At 44.5% G+C, this 22158-nt stretch overlaps 1 protein-coding gene across 1 annotated transcript in view; it reads left to right on the forward strand.

Moving 5' to 3' along the window:
* Positions 1-22158, forward strand: part of LOC137423369 (beta-1,3-N-acetylglucosaminyltransferase radical fringe) — a 131420-nt gene that overhangs the window by 78480 nt on the left and 30782 nt on the right. The window contains exons 2-3 of the mRNA XM_068110444.2: positions 19322-19370; positions 20078-20180. Coding sequence (XP_067966545.1) covers positions 19322-19370; positions 20078-20180 — 152 coding nt within the window. The remainder of the gene's footprint in view (positions 1-19321; positions 19371-20077; positions 20181-22158) is intronic.

Consider the following 22158-nt stretch of genomic DNA (forward strand, 5'->3'; position numbering starts at 1 on the left):
GAACACCACCACCCAGTCATTCACAATAGACAACTGCATCTCCTTCCTTTCATTCTTTCAACGCAAAATTGAAAACATCTACAACAGCTTGACCACCGCCGCACCCGCTCCCCCTCAAACCACCTGCCCCCCCTTATCCTGCCATCCCCTGTCTCAATTCTCCCCAGTCTCCCCTACTGACCTCTCTGAACTCCTCATCGGAATGAAAACTGCCACCTGCACTCTTGACCCCATCCCCTCCAGCTTTGTCAAGGCCTCCCTTCCTGCTCTCTCTCTCCACTTATCATTGCAACAATAAACTCCTCCCTGTCTACAGGCATCGTCCCACCATCCCTCAAAATTGCTGCTGTTACCCCCATTCTGAAAAAACCTGGACTAAACCCTGACACCCTAAATAACTTCAGACCCATCTCCAACCTACCCTTTCTGTCAAAGGTTTTGGAACGTGCTGTAGCCACTCAACTCAAACATCACCTCTCTGCCAATAACCTGTATGAAACATTCCAATCCGGATTCCGCTCCAACCACAGTACTGAAACTGCTCTCCTCAAAATCACCAACGACCTTCTCCTCTCCTCTGACGCTGGCAACCTCAACATTCTCATCCTCCTCGACCTCAGCGCCGCCTTTGACACCATCGATCACACCATCCTCCTCACCCGACTTGAAACCACCTTTAACATTACCGGCACTGCCCTCTCTTGGATTAAATCATACCTCTCTGACAGACGTCAGTTCATCTCCATCAATAACTGCAAATCCCCTACTGCTCCCCTCCCCCAAGGTGTCCCCCAAGGTTCAGTTCTTGGCCCCCTCCTCTTCATCCTTTACCTGTCCCCCCTCGGTCACTTAATCCGCCGTCATGGTCTCCAATTCCACTGCTTCGCCGATGACATCCAGCTTTTCATCTCCACCAAGTCCATCTCCACCGCCACCCACTCTATCCTGACAAACTGCATCACTGAAATAAAATCCTGGCTTCAAATCAACTTCCTCAAACTTAACTGTGATAAATCTGAAATAATCATCATTGGCCCAAAAACGCTCACCAAGTCCACCCATAACTTTTCCCTCAACATCGACGGTTTCCCAGTATCCACCTCCCCTCACATCCGGAATCTTGGCATCATCTTTGACCAAACCCTCTCCTTCGACAAATACACTAAACAGATCACAAAGACAGCCTTCTTTCACCTGAAAAACATCGCCCGTCTCCGTCCATCCCTCTCCTCCGTGGCTGCAGAAACCCTCATCCACGCCTTCATCACTTCCCGTCTGGACTACTGCAATAGCCTCCTTTATGGTTCACCCTCAACAATCACCAATAAACTCCAATACATTCAGAACTCCGCTGCCCGTCTACTCACCCATTCCCGGACCCGTGACCACATCACCCCCGTCCTTTACAAGCTTCACTGGCTCCCCATCTCCCAGAGAATCCAGTACAAAATCCTCCTCTTGACCTACAAAGCCCTCCATAACCTGGCCCCATCCTACCTGGCTGACCTCCTCTCCAGACACACTCCCACCCGCAACCTCCGCTCTGCTGGTACCAACCTCCTGACCCCCCCCATCCGGACCAAATTTAGATCCTGGGGGGACAGGGCCTTCTCCATCGCTGCTCCCACCCTCTGGAACTCGCTACCTCACACCATCAGAGACTCCTCCTCACTCACCACATTCAAAACATCACTCAAGACCCACCTGTTCAACACTGCATTCAACATTTAACCCACAGCATCTAACCCCTGACTATCTCCTCTCCTTCTCCCTCCTTTGTGCTTTGAATATTTCCCTATTGATTCTTCTTTTTTTGCAATTGTTTTTATGTTTTGCTATGCATTATGTTTTGCACTCTGTCAAAGCGTCTTTGGGCTTCCTGAAAAGCGCTATATAAAATAAATGCATTATTATTATTATTATTATTATTATAATAAGGAAAATAAATAAATAATAATCATTAAAAAATTAAATTATTAATCAATTCGGTCATAGAACACAGAAACCACCACCATTTCATCAGAATCTGTAACAAAAAAAAAAAAAAAGTAGTCATTAATCGAATAATTAAATAATTAATCGATCAATTGATTAATTTATTAATTAATAAATCAAAAATAGCCTTTGCAGCCAAATTACCTGGTCATTGGCATGTCCAAATATCAGCTTCCTAACTCAAAAGGTGCCTGAGTTAATGGTCAGAAGAGAAAGGAAATTTGATTAATTAAATAAGTACTTGATTAATCACTAATAATTGAATAACTCCTCAATTAATTGATTAATCAAAAAACAAAAAATAACGTTTTTGAAAAAGGACGCTCACTATTGTGCCGAAATTTCAGCTTCCTAGCTCAAAGGATGGCTGAGATATCGCCCGGACAAACAAACAACCAAGAAAGAAAACAAACAAACAAACAAACAAACAAACAACCAGAGTGAAATCTGAGTACTCCCTTTCAGCGTGCGTCACTGCCGAGCCCCCTTCGGTGCCCAGCAATGACGATTTGCAATGCCTGGAGATGGCATAGGAAAGGAGAGGTGTACAACAACCAGAGTGAAAACTGAGTACTCCCTTTCAGCGTGCGTCACTGCCGAGCCCCCTTCGGTGCCCAGCAATGACGATTTGCAATGCCGGGAGATGGCATAGGAAAGGAGCGGTGTACAACAATGATGTGGTTTGCTGCGTGTGAAATAACATTTTTCAAAGTTTTATTTTCAATCTAAATAGATTTATTGGGACTGTGCTCAAATGACTCACGAACTTGTTGAATCTCCTCTCCACATGTGATTGGCAAGCCTGCCCTTTTTAGCCGCGTCGCAGACGCTGCTCATAGAGTGCCCTCTGCTGTTGTTGTTGTTCTTCTTGTTCTTCTTCTTGTTCTTGCAGAGAAGACAAAACCTCAAAGCTCCACCCATTCTGGGAACCATAGCTCCACCCATTCTGTGAGAGCCATCATATAAACAAATATCCACCATTTTATTAACTCGCATAGCTTTGAGGCCTGTTTTGTAGGCCCGTGGTGTCTTCCTCTCTCACACAGTTTTATTTCAAATCAAATTCGATATATCATTTCATTTTTCACAGTCGCTAACATAGTTTTAGACTCGGTTGAAAAAAAACGGGAAGAAAATCCGATGAAAGTTGCCCTTTATAGAACGAAATGAATTCTCAAAGGCCTGTAACTTCAAGTCCATTGAGAATTTTTTTTTTTTAATCGCGGCATGGTCAGTCATACACCGCCCGAAATAACAGACGGGAAAATGCCGAGATATATATATTTTGTTTAAATCGCAGCATGGTCAGTCATACACCGCCCGAAATAACAGACGGGAAAATGCCGAGATATATTAAAAATTCGTCCATTTGATGACAATCGTCACGATGAAATATTTAATTTATACGTCGTCACAATAATGTGGAGAGAGGAGCATAGCTTCGTTCACGTGTCGCCACACACGGGAAATTGCCGAGATATATATATTTTAAATCGCGGCATGGTCAGTCATACACCGCCTGAAATAACAGACGGGAAAATGACGAGATATATTAAAAATTCGTCGCCACACACGGGAAATTGCCGAGATATATTTTCACTTTGCACAAAAATAACATCAAGTAATCGAATCAATAGGAATGTCCTGTGCCTATAACATCGACGTTATAGGCACAGCTGCATCTAGGCATTGTGTAACATCGACGCGGCTTTTGTTTTAATTAAAACTTTTTGTACTTGTTGCTTATGGGGTTGCCGTTTGCAGTAAATATGATGTTACATGTCACAGGAGACACCTGGAAAGGAAAAGAAAGTCAAGAAAACTTTGGGGTTAACGGGGGTAGAAAAGATCATAGCTTTGGGTCGGTGATGATCTGAGATGGTGGTGAACAGCTGTCTTGAATACCTAGCGGGAAGAATGAGATTGAATAGAATGTAAAATTTGGTTCCACAGATAGCTATATACTTAGTTATACTTGCCATTGTAAGCAATGACGATCCATGCATCGTACGTAGGTACATAATAAATAGAAGCCAAGATTATAGCCAAGCATCACTGACCTGCTGCTAGATATCAATTGAGGTTGTTGTTTTTTTTCCGGATACGTTTACGGTTTTTTACGGTACATTTTAATTTACGGATGCTTTCCGATGGTTCTGTGATTTCCCCCCCCCCCCCCCCCCCTGTGTATCGGCTTCAATGTCTGGCGGCACGCAAAATTTCAGCTTTCTACATCTCCCGGAAGGTACCGAACATTAATATCAGTGAGTGAGTGGTTAGAATGAGCTTTATATATTAGATAGAAAGTTATTTTGTGGATTATACTCCATTGCTTTTTATAGTGATTGCTGGCTAATGAAGAAGCTCGTACATAAAGCACATGCAGGACAATGACATTGGGATACATCTGCACTTGTACGTGGAATACAAGCACATGTTTTGACATTGGAAAAAAAAAAATCAACAAAGTGTATGGGATTTGAGTCTCGGAACCCTACCTACAGTCCAACCTGAAATGGTCCAATGATCTTATTTGCAGTAAGACCTATTCTGGAACTGTCATTGACATCTTTGCAATATGAGGTGAACAAAATACAGGAAAAAAGTGGACCCTGGGAAAAGTTTAATAACTTTAGTATTATCCAATAAAACTACACAAAATTTTCAGGTCATATTACTCCCTCATAGTCAAGATATCACTGAAAATGCCAGTTGTCTACAAAGAAATTTGACCATTTTATATTGAAATTGCTGACAACATCGATGTTTGACATGCTCCAAATGGACACCATTTTGTTCTGTGCAGAGAGCCACAAGTCAAGCAAAGTTATTGATGACTTGTCTGCACTGTTAGCAGAATTCTCCTTTCGGGTTCTTTGCTGATGTTGAGCTCTTGCAACAGCGTTGCTGAAAATATTTATAGGGACTGCGGGTGACTGAGTTAGCAATGGCAGCAATATTTTCCGTTGACCTTCCTGATTTTGGTTGGCCAGCGTGATCATTGTTTGATGAATTCATATTCAAGACTGTGCCATGCTGTCTAAATTTTTTCACAAACTCTTGAATTTGAGACTTTCCGAGTGCTTTCCTTATTCCAAAATGTGCGCGGACCAGGCACCTTGGCTGTAAGAACGAATTTGTCCACATAGTTTTCAACAGAATATTACTTTTCTTCAGATGTCCACGACATAGCGTGTGAGTGTCACATATTCAAGAAACCTGGCAGATACACTCTCCCTTAACTCAATTCGGACCTCCTGCAAAATGAGAGGTTGAATGAAAAATGTAATGGTTATTAAACTTTTCCCGAGGCCAGTTTTTTTTGAGGTTACATGTAATTGTTACACTCACATTTTGTGTAGATACTGAGTGCCTTTTACTAACTGATCTTCAAAACACATTATGCTCTTTTATCATGAAACTTTTATTTTTAAAACCAAATTGCATCACGAATGAATGCTCATAACGCCACATATAGCACCTCATGACCTGTTCACCCTTCTCATGATGCACACACAAGTTGGGCAGAGCGTAGGGGTTTTAAGGGGACATTTCTTCCTTGTCTTTTCAAGGGGACATGATTTTAGGGGAATTTAACAAAAGATCAAGGCCGCATGAAATGTAGCATCACATGACCTGTTATCCCATCGGGTGATGCATACATTTAAGCCAATCGTATTCGTCTTTTCGGGTTCCACCTGTCTGTCACAGGGCTACATTTCCGAGACACTAACATCCCTGAGTGGTAAAGTTTTGACTCGCATAATAGCTTGCGGATGTCCAAGTGTGCCTCCCACCTGCGCTAATTGTTTTGCAATCCGCAGACGAAGCAAGAGCTCGATATGGCTCATTAGCTTAAGCCAACAGTCTGCTCACAAACCTCTTTTCAACCTGTGTGTCTCCATGATTGCTGTCCCAGTTATCCTGCTGAAATGGACTTGAAGCCAGGAAGGTGCTTTGTGGACGTTTTCTGCTTGGGTCTTCCATAATCATATTGGACATGAGATATTTGATTTTTGATATTTGGGTCCACCAAATGATGATATTTTGGGTGAGCCAAATTTCACAGAGCTTGGGTCTTCCATGGGTCTTCCAAGGATCTCTTAGTAATCATTGGGTCTTCACTTGCTGCTCTTTCCAAGAATGTCATTGTTTCCAGGTTTGTATACAGTGCCGATAGAAAGTCTACACCCCCTTTCAAAATGTTCACCTTTTGTTGCCTTATAGCCTGGAATTGAATTGCATTAAATCAGACTTTTTCCACCTTCATTTACACATCGTAACCCACAACGTCCAAGTAAAAAACAAATTATACAAATTTCAGAAAGTTAATTAAAAATACAAAACTAGAATATCTTGGTTTAATAAGTATCCAGTCCCCTGAGTTAATACCTGGCAGAAGCACCTTTGACAGCAATTACAGCTGTGAGTCTGTTGGGATAGGTCTCTACCAACGTTGCACACCTTGACTGGGCAATATTTGCCCATTTTTCTGGACAAAACTGTTCAAGCTCAGATAAGTTTCATGGGAGCGTTGATGGACAGCAATCTTCAAGTCATGCCACAGATTTTCGATTGAATTTAGGTCAGGGCTCTGACTGGGCCACTCAAGGACATTTATTATTTTGCTCCTTAGACACTCCTGTGTAGCTCTGGCTGTGCGCTTCGTGTCGTTGTCATGCTGAAAGGTGAACTTCCGTCACAATTTCAGCTTTCTTGCAGAGGGCAGCAGGTTTTACTCTAAAAAATTTATGTTTTGTGCTCCATTCATTTTCCCTTCTATCCTGACAAGTGCCCCGGTCCCTGTTGATGAGAAACATCCCCATAACATCAGGCTGCCACCATCATGCTTCATAGTAGGGATGGTGTTCTTTGGGAAAGGTGTTGTGTCGGGTTTGTGCCAAATGTAAGGTTTTGCTTTTAGACTAAAATGTTCCATCTTGGTTTTGTCAGACCACAAAAGTTTTTGCCATATGGCTTCAAAATCTCTGGAGTGTTTTTTTGTATACCTCAAACGGGACTCAAGGTGAGCTTTTTTGAGTAAAGGCTTCGTTCTTGCCACCCTACCATACAGGTCAGACTTGTGGAGTGATTGGGATATTGTTGTCACATGCACACGGTGACCTGTCGTTGCCATAAAGGCCTGTAGCTCTTTCAAAGTTACCATTGTTCTCTTGTTGGCCTCTCTGATGAGTCTCCTCCTTGCTTGGTCATCTAGTTTGGAGGGACGGCCTGATCTAGGCAGGGTCTTGGTGGTACCATACTCCCTCCGCTTCTTAATGATTGTGTTGACTGTACTCCAAGGGATATTCAAGGAAGTGAATTGCTGTCATTGTATTTTCGTTGTTGATGGAAGATAATACTCACAATATGGATTTTTTGAGTGCAGGTACAAATTTCATTCTCAAAATGGGGCAAAAATGAACTACTGCAACTCCTGCCTGGTGGATACCATCAGTTTTGCCAGACCAGTAGTAGTAATACCCCTCACTCAGCATCTTGCCTAAATCTAGGAAATGCCTATCCTAAAGACTGGTTAGATTAATCCTCAAGTGTGAGAGTTCTCGGGAGAGAAGGGGAATTGTGCCATCTTGATGGAGGATGAGACCATTCAATGTTACACATCTCATTTCCTTACTGAAGTTAAATTTTATATTGCTATCTGTGATCTGTGGGTGGTTCAAGGGTAGATCGATCTGGTTATCGTCAATCAGAGATCTTTAACAAGGGGCCAACCAATAGTCCCTGAACCAGGGACATGTGGGCAATTTTTAAGGGAGAGGTGTCAGCCCTCTGTAACCACATATACGTGAGCACACACAAACCTTTGCAAAATGAAGACACCTGACCAATGTTTAAGCTTCATTTTTTTGCACATGCGACAAGGTTTTTGTGAATTAATTAAAAATACATATGTCTGGTTATTCAGAAAGTTAAATTTTGCAACTGAGGTTAGATTTTTAACCCCTATAAAATTGAAAACAAGACACCAGAACAATGTTTACCTGCTCTAGTCTGAAGGGGTAAGCCTGGTGTTGGCTTAACAGTTAAGGTGGCTGGCTTAAGATCTTAGGGTCTTGAGTTTTGGCCCCTGTCGTGCCATTAAAGAGCACCAGCTGGGTTGACTCAGCCTGCAATCCTTCTGAGTTTGGCAAAATTAGTTCGTCTTCCTGGGAACAGGGGCTTACTTACTCTTCCAGCTTACTGGAAACAGGGGTGCTGAAACAGCAGCACACCCGCGCTTCCAGCAATGATGCAACCAGCAGCTACCGGCTGCATATGCAACAACATACAAGTCCGAAGGGATTTTGATGCATCAGAAATCCTATTTATCACATCTGAAAAGGGACACACAGCACATAGTGCTCGATGTTCATCTATAGTAAGGTATTTTTTGTGTGAAGTCCTGTCTGCTTTGGTTGATGTGTAAATGTTTGCTGGACCAAAAAGCTTAATTATTGGACCAATCTTTACCTTTGACCTCTGTATAATCTCAAAAACGACTCTAATCCGAAATGTTTGTGTAGGTCCCTGTAGGCACTGTTGGAAAGCAGCTTTGTTCCAACTTTCATCCCTGTTGACTCGAGTACAAGGGCATGCCCGTGAAAAATGCACGATTCATAGTGTTTCACTTTGTCACTCCGTAAAAACGGAATGAGGGCCTAAATAGAAGAAAAAAATAACATGGGGCTTGGGTGAATTGAATCAAGGTACATCTGTGCGTAGCACCAAATTTGTAGTGCATTGGCTCAGAAATGATGGAATGATGTATGATTGTAATTTGTTGGAAAGGAGAGAAAGAAACAAAGAGGGCATTTAATTTGAGACTTTATTTAGACTTGGTGATGATGCAGCCCATTTGGCAGGAACTCTTTTATGGTCTGGTCTCTCCTCCCCCTCTGGCAATGGTAATGCGTTAGCGCAATGAGCTGTTGAAGCCACTCGTGGAGGTCCGTCCATGGACGGAGGCAGTGCATGACGCGCTCTGTTCACCCATTGGGTGACGCACACAAGTTGGAACATTAATCTTCAATATACGAGGTGCACACGTACTTCAGTGGGGGTGGGAAAGTCTGCAAATGCTCGAAAAAAAGATAGCCAGCTTAATGTCCCCAACAAAGTACGGCATGCTACATAATGCAGTTTCTTCTCTTTTAACAGCTCCTCATTTCCCTTTCCTAAATTGGCCTCCTCTTCCACCATGCGTATGTATTATGTAGATGGCACTGAAGACGACTTGTACGAATGTCCAAGTGGATCTGGCAGTGTCGGGTGTTTTTTGTGGGAATGCCAGCTGAATTGGTAATCGAGTTGCACCACAGCCATCTGTCATGCGTGGCGTTCTAGCTTTTGTTTGTCATATTTTTAGCTCTTCAGATAACATTTGTGGTTATGTACTTGTGGGGGATTGAAGAACACTTGGCGCTCTGTACGCATGAGATTATAAGCTTTTGCAATGCATTTTGTATTTGTGGCGTAGCAGATTTGTTTTAGCACTTTCCCTGGTGCAAAAGCTCTTTGTTCACCATATTGCGCATTTTATGCTGAAGGGGCCATATCTACTCCCATATCCAAAGATGAAAGGATGACTCTAACTCAAGACCCTAAGACCCTTAGTCAACCCCCTTGACCGTTAAGCCTACACCAGGCTTGGGGGAGGTGGTGATGGGAGCGCATTGTGAAGGGAATATAAAATAAATAATTAAGTAAAGGGAGAGGAAGCCAATTTTGTGCCATTTCATTGCAAAAATAATAGGAAGATGAAGATGACGTGACGTACTTGTTATTGAGGATCCATCTACGATCGAAGGTCATCCGGTTGACCACAATGCATATTTCTGCCATATTGGATGCCATTTCTCAGCCATTTGCTCTCGATTTCGTTACTACATAATTTTCCATTCCACACATTTGTAGAAATGTTTAAATTATTTCTCCCTCTACCTGTCTTTTAATACCTGGAGAGAGAGAGGTTATATTATCACGTTATTAACAATCCTTTTATAAAATCGAATAACATGTAAAACGAATCATTTTTCTCATCGACACCTTGTTCCTTTTTGTATCAAATGGTAAAGGATTTGGAGAGAAGGTTTCTTCAGAACTGCATACACCTCGTGATGAGAGAGGCCAGGTGTTATTGAATGGGTGATTTATCACAAGGATTGATAATCGGATCAATGTTTTCACTGGTATGAACTGTGGCCTCGTTGTGTTGTTACCTCTACCACCAAAGGTGGACAAACGTTATGTTTTCACCCCTGTCTGTCTGTCTGTCTGTGAGCAATATAATCTCAAAAGGTTATGGACGGATTTGGATGAACTTTGATGGACAGGTTGGGTGTGTGACAAGGAAGATTTGATACGATTTTGGTGAAGATCTGGATCTGACAATTTTTTAAGTGATTCTTCATTTAGTGATCAGGAGAAAAACTATATATAGCACGATATCTCAAAAAGTTGTGGACGGATTCGCACGCAATTTAGTGGACGGGTTGGTGGTGTGACAATGACAAAATTATTAGATTTTGGTGAAGATCCGGATCTGGATACCCGAAAGTCGAATTTTTGAAGTGATTCTTCATCTTTGACAGATCGGGCAAAAATGATATATAGCACGATATATCAAAATGCTATGGACGTATTTGGACGAAACTTGGTGGAGAGGTTGGGTGTGTGACAAGGAAGAATTGATTCAATTTTGGTGAAGATCTGAGTATGGATTCGGATACGAGATTTATTTCATTTACAAGTGATTCTTCACCATTGAGTGATCGGGCCAAAAACAATATAGAGCAGGATATCTCAAAACAGTTATTGACGGATTTGGACGAAACTTGGTGGAGAGGTTGGGTGTGTGACAAGGAAGAATTGATTCAATTTTGGTGAAGATCTGAGTATGGATTCGGATACGAGATTTATTTAATTTACAAGTGATTCTTCACCATTGAGTGATAGGGCCAAAAACGATATAGAGCAGGATATCTCAAAATGTTATGGACCGATTTGGACGAAACTTGGTGGAGAGGTTGGGTGTGTGACAAGGAAGAATTGATTCAATTTTGGTGAAGATCTGAGTATGGATTCGGATACGAGATTTATTTAATTTACAAGTAGTTCTTCACAATTGAGTGATAGGGCCAAAAACGATATAGAGCAGGATATCTCAAAGAGTTATGGACGGATTTTGATGAAACTTCGTGGAGAGGTTGTGTGTGTGCCAAGGACGAATTTATTCAATTTTGGTGAAGATCTGAGTATGGATTCGGATACGAGAATTATTTAATTTACAAGTGATTCTTCACCATGAGTGATCGAGCCAAAAACGATATATAGCACGATATCTCAAAAAGTTGAAGACGGATTCAGATTAATTTTGGTGGACAAGTTGGGTGTGTGGCAAGGACGAATTGATTAGATTTTGCTAAAGATCTGAATCGGGATCTGGCTAGTAGAAGTTTTTAAAGTGATTCTTCACCATTTAGTGATAGAGCTAAACCTGACATATAGCAAGATATCAAAAAAAGTTATGGACGGATTTGGACGAAACTCGGTGGACCGGTTGGATATGTGTCAAGGACGAATCTATCTATTCGATTTTGGTGAATATCTAAATATGGATTCGGATACGAGAATTATTTAATTAACAAGTGATTCTTCACCATTGAGTGATAGGACCAAAATGATATACTGTATAGCACGATATCTCAAAAAGTTGTAGACGGATTCAGATTAATTTTGGTGGACAAGTTGGGTGTGTGGCAAAGACGAATTGCTTAGATTTTGCTAAAGATCTGAATCCGGATCTGGCTAGTAGAAATTTTAAAAGTGATTCTTCGCCATTGAATATGGAGCTAAACTGACATATCGGGCTAAAACTGATATATAGCAAGATTTTCAAAAAAAGGTTATGGACGGATTTGGATGAAAACCGGTGGACCGGTTGGGTATGTGTCAAGGACGAATCGCTTCGATTTTGGTGAAGATCTGAATATGGATTCGGATACGAGAATTATTTAATTTTTAAGTGATTCTTCACTGTTGAGAGATCGGGCGAAAAGTGATATATAACATGATATTTAAAAAGTTGTGGACGAGTTATGACCAAACTAGGTGGACGAGTTGGTTAGGTGATAATAAGAAGCCGATTAGATTTTGGTTCAGGTCCGAATCCAGATCCGGCCTATCAATGGGATACAAAACATAAACTGTTCAGCCTGGCCGAGGTATGCGCTCTACCGAGTGCTGTTCTAGTTTCACATGAAACGCATGGTATGCTCGTGTTATATTTATTGTACAGGGTGTCCCTTAAGTTGGTACCAATTCATTTCTTAAACACAAGCACCCACATTTCCAGTTGAAACTTGTATGGGAAGGTCAGAGTAATGTTTGACGTTTTGTTTAGTACTCAATATGTCCCCCTCAATATGATGTTTATTTCTAACTAGTGTTACATATTTATGTGAATGTATGTGAATTACCATTCAGGTCTTTGCTTATCCGTGTGTAGTATATTAAGGGTTGTTGTGGTTGGAGGGTCAGGAGCCCTTCTGAAATAGTGGCCGGAAACGGAAGTGACCGAAAACGGAAGAGGAAAAGACACGAGGAAAAAGGACGAGTATTCTTCTTCCTCGCCCCGCTCCGACGAAAGGGGGGATTGATTGAGCCGTGTGGAAAAGCGGCGTTCCCGAGCCTGTCTGGCGAGAGGAGTTACCGGGACGGATACCTGCCCGGTGGACGTCAAACTGTCGTGTGGCCGTGCACCGACCCAGCGTTTGGCGCCGTTCGCGACACCGTCTAAAAAGACGCGTACGGGTCGCCCGTTGGGGCCTAACACGCCTTGCAAGCGGCGTGGGGCTTTTGGCTTGCTTTCCCGTACCCGCTTCGCGTGGCCACGAGGGGCTGCAGCCGGGGTGCCTGGTAGCGGTACGATACCTGCCCGGTGGAAACACGTCCACCCGGGGTTCGTTCAACCGCCCGAGTGCGGCGACGCCGACCATCATCTTGGTCAGGAGGGGCCCAGAGACATTGTGCGGGACCGAGACCAAAAGGGGGTCGTGAGTACTCACCGGGACACACATATATAAGATGGCCATCTTAATCATAGGGAATTGATTGTGGATTGGGAATTGTTGATGGTTGTGTATGGTTGATTGCTCAGGGAAAATCTCCGTGGTTGTGTCATTGAAATTGTATGGTATCATTACCATTGAAATATATCCTTGAACATCAGTTGTCTCTTGGGTGAAATTCATATGGATTGCGTGGCGAAAGCGCATATATCATACAGCTTTCTGGCGAAGTTCCTCTCACGGTCCGGGGGTCACCGAGACTAGGTATTCACCGAGGGGACCACGTAACAGAATTGGGGGCTCGTCCAAATTACGATTTGCGGTTTCGCAAGTGGGTCTACGTCCGGGATCTAAAATTGTATAACATAATAAAATAATAATATTTTATTAATTAAAATTTATTAATTAATTATTAATTGGTAAATATTTTTTTTGAGAAATTGGGGTAAAGTCTTGGGTGAAGGTTAACAGGTGTTAACGATAGGCACCATGGCGTTTGTGGCACAGAACTTTGTGGTAACCCCGAGTGAGGCACAGTTCCGAGCGTTGCTAAAGTCGGACCTCTTGAAATTGGCCAAACATTTTAACTTGGAGGTCCGAACTAATTTGAGGAAGGCAGAGTTGCAGGCCACGGTGATACAATCTATGGTGGGATTAGGAACATGGGACGAGTTAGCCTGGGAGTGGCTACCCGAAGAACCAGAAGACATTGAGCTCCGGAAACTGGAGTTGCAATTACGGAGCCAGGAACGGATCAAAGAAGAAGAAAGGAAAGCAGAAAAGGAAAGAGCAGAAGAAGAAAGGAAAGCAGAAAAGGAAAGAGCAGAAGAAGAAAGGAAAGCAGAAAAGGAAAGAGCAGAAGAAGAAAGGAAAGCAGAAAAGGAAAGAGCAGAAGAAGATAGGAAAGCAGAAAAGGAAAGAGCAGAAGAAGAAAGGAAAGCAGAAAAGGAAAGATCAGAAGAGGAAAGGAAAGCAGAAGAGAGGAGAGAAGAGAAACAAGCAGAGGAAAGGAGAGTGGAACGAGAACTCCAGGAAAGGTTAGAAGGGAGAAAAGCAGAGGAGAGGAGAGCTGCAAGGGACCTCGAAGCAGAGGAGAGAAAAGCGGAAAGGGAATTAAAGGAACGTGACATGGAGCTTCAGCAAGAAATCAAATTCAAGGAGCTGGAGTTAATGAGAGAACGGGGAGAGGCACCACCCTTGCTGACGGGGTCGACACCTAACCAGAAAACCTGGGATGTGGGCAGACATGTGAGGCTGGTTCCACCGTTCAGTGAAAAAGAAGTCGCGAAATTTTTTCCACACTTTGAGAAAGTGGCTCGACAATTAAACTGGCCGGAGGAGGCCTGGACCATACTCGTGCAAAGTGTGCTGGTGGGGAAAGCTCAGGAAATTTATTCGGCGCTACCAATGGACCAATGTGCAGATTATGAGGTACTGAAGACGCACATCCTCAAAGCGTATGAGTTGGTTCCGGAAGCTTACAGGCAAAAATTCAGGAATGCCAGGAAGAGGGAGAGTGAGACCCACGTGGAGTTTGCCAGAGTGAAAGAAAACATGTTTGATCGGTGGTGTGAGTCAAAAGGAGTCGGGAAAGACTTCGAAACATTGCGGGACTTGATCCTGGTGGAGGAATTCCAGCAGTGTGTCCACGAGGACATCAAAGTGTACCTGCAGGAAAAGAAAGTGCCAAAGTTGTGGGACGCAGCCACCATGGCAGATGATTATGCCTTAACCCACCGAATAGGGGTCCACGAACCTAACTCCTCGCCTAGATCTCCGCAGGGGAGGTGGGGAACAGCAGGTGCGGAGAACGACCATACATGGCGGCGGCCTCGAGATGATTATGGGGACAACTATGATACCCCACCTGTTCGAAATCAGAGGGATGCGGGCCCAAGACAAACTTATAGTTCGGGGGGCCCGAGGCAGACCACGAGTTTTTCCTCCGGGCCTACTTGCGCTTTTTGCAAGAAACCTGGACACTTGATGTCCAGTTGTTACCGCATGAAAAGCGAAGACCCAGAGCGGAGTCCGACTACTACGACTCCAAATGCAATGGCCATTGTGAGAAATCGCCATCAAAAGGGTTACCAACCATTTATTTCAGAGGGGTTTGTGTCACGGGATGGAGCCTCGACTAACCGGAAACCGGTTAGGATATTGAGGGACACAGGGGCACATCAATCTTTAATGCTTGAAGGCATTTTGCCATGGTCCGAGGAGACGGCAACGGGGGATAGTGTTCGTTTACAGGGGATCGGGGGCGGTGTTAGTGCTCCCCTTCATGTCATCCATTTGGAGTCCGATTTGGTGTCAGGACCGGTCACCGTCGGTTTACAAGCCACGCTTCCTGTAGAGGGTGTATCTGTGGTTATCGGGAATGATTTGGCCGGGGGTCAAGTTTATGGTAACCTGAGGGTTGGTAAAGAGCCCAGCAGGGAAAATAACGCCACACCAGCTCGGGATGGCGACAAAAGGGCCAAGTTATTTGTAGGGGGACTGAACTTCAAAACAGAGGAAGAAGTTCTGACCTCTGTCTTCAACAGATATGGGCCGCTGGTGGAAGTGCGGTTGGTAAGAGACTGGGAAACGCAACAGTCAAGAGGGTTCGGCTTTGTCACGTTTGCCAGCACAAAAGACGCCAGAGAGGCAGAGAAGAATTGGAATGGCAAGGATTTGGAGGGTCGGACCATAACAGTAGGGAAGGCATTTCGTAGGCGTCGAGAGGTCTACAGGAGAGGACAACTGGGCGGTAGTTTTGGTGGTGGCGGCAATCAATATTATTTTGGAGGCTCCCTGAGTTACGGCCGCTCCCGAAGGAAGGATTGGCAAAGTAGTGGCCGAGAAGGAGACCGCTATTCATGGGACTACAGGGACAAGTGGTCCCACCCTAAGTATTAGGGAAGTTCTGAGAAGTTGAAGCACTGAATGCGGCTGAGCCGCCGAGCCAAGATTCCTACACGGATTAACCGTGAACGCCGTTCCTAAAGGCGTCCATGTAGTGAGCTTTCATGCACGGACTAACCGTGAACTCCACGTTCCTCAAGGCGCCCATGTAGAGAACTTTCCTGCACGGACTAACCGTGAACTCCACGTTCCTAAAGGCATCCATGTAGTGAATACTCGGCTTGGCCTCCCGGAAAAAGTGCTATCGAGTGGCTTAACTTTGGATCTTTGATCAACCCCTTAACCTTCATTCACAAGAAACTGACGGTCAAAGTCAGAGGGTCATGAGATGGAGTTTGATTTGGCAGGGACAATGTCGTTGCTGGTGCTTAGTCCAGAGTGAGTAATCTGGAGGGGTTGTGGTGAAATTTTGGTTGCTTTATTTTTAAGTGATAACTGTGCCCGGGGGGAACTGATAATGTGGGGGGGTTGAGTTATCTGGTTTGTTTCTCCAAATTGGCCGGCAAAGAAAGTTTTCGCTGGGTTCAATTTTGTGTTCTTGAAGGGGGGGAGTGTTACATATTTATGTGAATGTATGTGAATTACCATTCAGGTCTTTGCTTATCCGTGTGTAGTATATTAAGGGTTGTTGTGGTTGGAGGGTCAGGAGCCCTTCTGAAATAGTGGCCGGAAACGGAAGTGACCGAAAACGGAAGAGGAAAAGACACGAGGAAAAAGGACGAGTATTCTTCTTCCTCGCCCCGCTCCGACGAAAGGGGGGATTGATTGAGCCGTGTGGAAAAGCGGCGTTCCCGAGCCTGTCTGGCGAGAGGAGTTACCGGGACGGATACCTGCCCGGTGGACGTCAAACTGTCGTGTGGCCGTGCACCGACCCAGCGTTTGGCGCCGTTCGCGACACCGTCTAAAAAGACGCGTACGGGTCGCCCGTTGGGGCCTAACACGCCTTGCAAGCGGCGTGGGGCTTTTGGCTTGCTTTCCCGTACCCGCTTCGCGTGGCCACGAGGGGCTGCAGCCGGGGTGCCTGGTAGCGGTACGATACCTGCCCGGTGGAAACACGTCCACCCGGGGTTCGTTCAACCGCCCGAGTGCGGCGACGCCGACCATCATCTTGGTCAGGAGGGGCCCAGAGACATTGTGCGGGACCGAGACCAAAAGGGGGTCGTGAGTACTCACCGGGACACACATATATAAGATGGCCATCTTAATCATAGGGAATTGATTGTGGATTGGGAATTGTTGATGGTTGTGTATGGTTGATTGCTCGGGGAAAATCTCCGTGGTTGTGTCATTGAAATTGTATGGTATCATTACCATTGAAATATATCCTTGAACATCAGTTGTCTCTTGGGTGAAATTCATATGGATTGCGTGGCGAAAGCGCATATATCATACAGCTTTCTGGCGAAGTTCCTCTCACGGTCCGGGGGTCACCGAGACCAGGTATTCACCGAGGGGACCACGTAACACTAGCCGAAACCCATGGAACATCCACGGAAGGGAGGATGTGGTGTATGGATAGAGTGTACCATTATGGATGGCATAGGGGATTTGCTTGTCCGAGTAAGAGTTAGGAAGAAAGATGAGAATGAAGAGTGCATATATGAACAACGTATTTATTGCAATCTACTTAAATGACAACGCTACGATATACTTTTGAAAAATGAATGGATTCGTAATAGGAATCGGCATAGCACCACTCTGGGATTGTCCACTCAGTGGACGGCTTGCTGTCGCCTTCAACTGTCCAATCAGCGGACGGCTTGCTTCGCCTTCGCCCAGCAGACGCCAATACGGTGGCGTCGTAAGATGGCGTCGTATCGGCAGTTAATCGGATGCTTTTGGGCCCCAACGTCGGCTAATTCAGATTTTTCGAGTATGCCTGTACGTGATAAACAAAGAGCGTGGTTCGTAGATCGGAAATCCATTAGTGCCGTGGGCATCGGGTCACTGGGTGCGGCGTAAAAGGGATAACAAAGTCGAGTCCTTACGCTATTATTATATAGACTAGCCGAAACCCGTGGAACATCCACGGAAGGGATGATGTGGTGTATGGATAGAGTGTACCATTATGGATGGCATACGGGATTTGCTTGTCCGAGTAAGAGTTAGGAAGAAAGATGAGAATGAAGAGTGCGTATATGAACAACGATCGCCGACACCGGCACAAATGCATGCTCTGGATTGTCCACTCAGTGGACGGCTTGCTTTCGCCTTCGCCTGTCCAATCAGCGGACGGCTTGCTTCGCCTTCGCCCAGCAGACGCCAATACGATGGCGTGGCAAGATGGCGTCGTATCGGCAGTTAATCGGATGCTTTTGGGCCCCAACGTCGGCTATTTCAGATTTTTCGAGTATGGCTGTACGTGATAAACAAAGAGCGCGGTTCGTAGATCGTAAATCCATTAGTGCCGTGGGCATCGGGTCACTGGGTGCGGCGTAAAAGGGATAACAAAGTCGAGTCCTTACGCTATTATTATATAGATGGGTTGCATTGAGGAGCACTCGTTCCTTTGGAAATGATCTTAATCCAGCTGTGCCATCTGCAATGTAGACCTTGATCATCCTACAGTATCTCTGGGCTGTTGTCCTCAATTATAGGATTGACAGGGCTGATAAGAGAGCTCAGAGATACTTTACTCCCCTTTAAGCTATTTGAATGGTCTGGGTCTCATTCCTGATCTGACTATAAACTATCATCCTTTTGCAGTCGGGGAGGTAGTTCAATGAGTGTGCTGTTCTTTGGAAAGATACGTTAAGCTGGCTATAACATCTGTGAGCACTCACTTATGGACATTGAAGATCCCACCATACCTTTTGAAATAAGCTGGCCATTGTGAGCTGGTACCATAGGTACGTTCCAAATACCTGCTTCAATCTAAAGGTGGGACGCACTGTACGCGTGGTTGTAGCCTTGCACCCAGAAATGATGCAAATCAGCATCCTAGTAACTGCAAGTGCATGACCTCAGTAATTGTTGCTAAAAGGCCTCTGCGAAGCTGTAATAGTCAATAAACATAAACATTACACAAGATAGATCGGAAAGCCATCAGCTTGACGAACTAAAAAAAAAATCCATTAAAATTTCTATTCATCCCGTCTTTCTAGAGCCCAATGTAACACCTGTTGGAACAAATGAGATTGAACTCTATGAAGCATAGAAATTCTGACCAGATGTGAAAGCATTAACATATTGTAATTGAGCGCCTGTTTGAGCATCTGGAGGGAGGGGGACGTTGAAGTGCAGTGTGCAAATGAGCAATATAATCCACTTTTGATGCAAATCAGGTATCAGGTCGAATTGAGTGCGAAATTCACATAATGTCAACCTGCTTTTCTCCTACCCAACAGACCTACGTATTTACGGACAGCGAAGATGAGAAAGCCAGGAAGATACTCGGTAAGGGCACCTTTGCAATTCGGTCTTCGTTTAGCTCTTTAGTCCTTCTGTTGTTCGGCTCTCTAATCTCACATTTATTTTGGCATTATTAGTGGTTATCATGGGTTATCATGGGCATATCATGGGCATATCATGGGTTATCATGGGCATATCATGGGTTATCATGGGCATATCATGGGTTATCATGGGCATATCATGGGTTATCATGGGCATATCATGCGTTATCATGGGCATATCATGGGTTATCATGACAGGATGGCCTAGAGGTATGCACACTCGCCTCGAAGCTATCTTAGCCTGGGTTCGAATCCTGACCCAGCTATAAACTTGTCATCCCAGTGTTTCACAAGAAGGGTAGTTCATCAATGTGTGTGCCGTCCTCCCTGATGGACGTTAAATAGATGTCCTGTCTTCTAGCATTAGTTGGTGGACATTAAAGATCCAATGGTGTCCTTCGCAAAGAGTAGGCAAGGCATCGCCGGCACCATGAACAAATTGCAAACTCCTGGCCACTGCATCAGCTATAGCACATACACCCCCCCCCCCAGCCAATGATACTACCCCGCAGCCCCGTGCTGCACATGAACGAAGAAGTAGTTATTGTCTTGCTCTTCATCATCATTTCTTGTCTTTATTCGGCTCTTTTTCTATATATCGCTTTGTTGTCCCTCGTTTGTTTTAATTATTATTTTTGCTCCCCTTTCCAGGTGTCCGGCTCATCAACACAAACTGCTCTGCTGCACACAACCGCCAGGCACTTTCTTGCAAGATGTCTGTGGAATACGATGCCTTTATTACATCGGGCAGGAAGTACGTGATTGGTATTTTTCTTGGCCTGCAGAGTTTCTTTTATGTTTAAGACGTGCCAGATTTCTTCCATTTAGCAGTTTCAGATTGTTTTTCCTCTTTAGTAGTCGATACACAGTGGGATTGGTGAGTTTAATTTTCGCCCTTCATCATCATCATAATCAGGCTGTTTGCATTCCACTACTGGAGGAAGGCCTACCTCAATTCACGTTAGGAGTTATTATTCCAATTCCGCCAAGGTTATTATTCCAGTTAATCAACCTAATTGGGATCCCCCAAGGAATAGCCAATTAACTTAAACATGTTTACCTCTCGAGGTAGGACACTGAACGAGGCAGACACCTGTTCTCTTAGAAACACAAATAATTTAATTAAATACACGACTTCACAAACAGAGCATCCCACACGAAATATGTATGGACTTTGGGTAAACACAAAACAAAACAAAAGAATCGTGGGGTAGCTAGGTGCCGCAGTCGCACAACTCATTGACCCAACCGGACCAAGTTTGTGCAGCAGCCCACAGGCGGTACCAGGTAATGATGTGTGCATGCAGCTCGAGACCCCTGGTGTGCGAGTAGGCAGGCAAGGCGAACAGGAACGGCAGGGCGAGTGGGCAAGTGAGGAACAACAGGCATGGCGACCAGAATACGATGATCATCCAGAAGTAGAACAAATATCGTCCTCGATAATCCACAAATACATTGAGCTCCTACTTCTATAAGCCGCTCCTCCCCACACCTGTGCTCCAGGGCCACTCTATGCCCACTCTGAAGCACCACCCAATATCGGGGCCAGTGAGCGTTTGGCTTACACAGCCTCCACCAATCACAAGCCGATATAATCAGAGTTCGTCAGAAAGCCAATCGCCTGCATTGATGCAGCAGGCCGGATTTTACAAGCACATGCGGAGCTGCCCTTTTACAGTGGAGAGCCATTTTAAGTGTCAGATCCGGTCCAGTCCTGGACCAGTTACAGATGGGGATGGGAGGGGGAGGGTTGAGATAGGGATATCAAATGACACATTCTTACCCTGTCCAAACTATAATTTGGACCAAGCTCGTTCCCTCCCTCTCCTCCATGCAGGCTGCTATGCATCAGATAACTTTGCTATAAATATCGATTAATATAGGAAATAATCCTGAACTCCACACATGCACCATGCCAAAGCTTTACCTCTGTCTCTGACCTCCTCCTCTCTCCTTTACCCATTGTGAACAAAACATTTACAGTTTTTTTGTGCACATTTGGATTTGTAACAGCTGGTATAATGTTTTATGGTATTTACAGATTATCCTCATCAAATGAACATTCAGCCAGAGGTAGTTTTGAAATGTTATTGGTTCACGAGTTATCAAGTGACCACTATATTCGTCATGTGTGCGCGTCTGTCTGTGTGTGTTTCTGTGTGTCTGTCTGTCCGCAGCATAACTACCCGTTGATATCATCCGATCTTGATGAAACTTGGGTGGGAGGTTGATATCATGATGTAGTTGTGTCCTGCCGAGAGTGGGCGTATTGCGCCCATTGTGGCTGCTATGCAAAATTGCGCCCATTGTGGCCACGCCCGAAAAAGATGTCTTTTTAGGGGGTAATCGAGTTCAAGCTACATCTTCTCCGAGGGAGTTGGTGGAATCTGATATGGGTTTCGATATTTCGTTAGGCCAATCTCAAGTGTCTAGCCCCACGGAGCTCGATCTTTTCATTTTTTTTTTTTTTTCATTTCATTTTTCACCGAATTTTCGGTATTGTGCAGCTAACTAACCTCATAACTGATTATACATTATTTTCTATCTCATTTCAAGTTCAGTAACCTTCGTTTTGACATTTCCGGGCCTGGCCTGTCCGGGCCTGTTTCGGTTATAGTCCGTCCTTTGTCATTGAATACCGCTCGCTCGTGAACCATCGTCGTCTCCTGACTTGTGTTGCTTATTTTCTCTTTTCTGTCGCTCAACAATGCCCTCAAAATGATGACTGTGCT

This window comes from Myxine glutinosa, chromosome 3 (genome assembly GCF_964187855.1).
Source record: "Myxine glutinosa chromosome 3, kmMyxGlut1.1, whole genome shotgun sequence".
Taxonomy (NCBI): Eukaryota; Metazoa; Chordata; class Myxini; order Myxiniformes; family Myxinidae; genus Myxine; species Myxine glutinosa.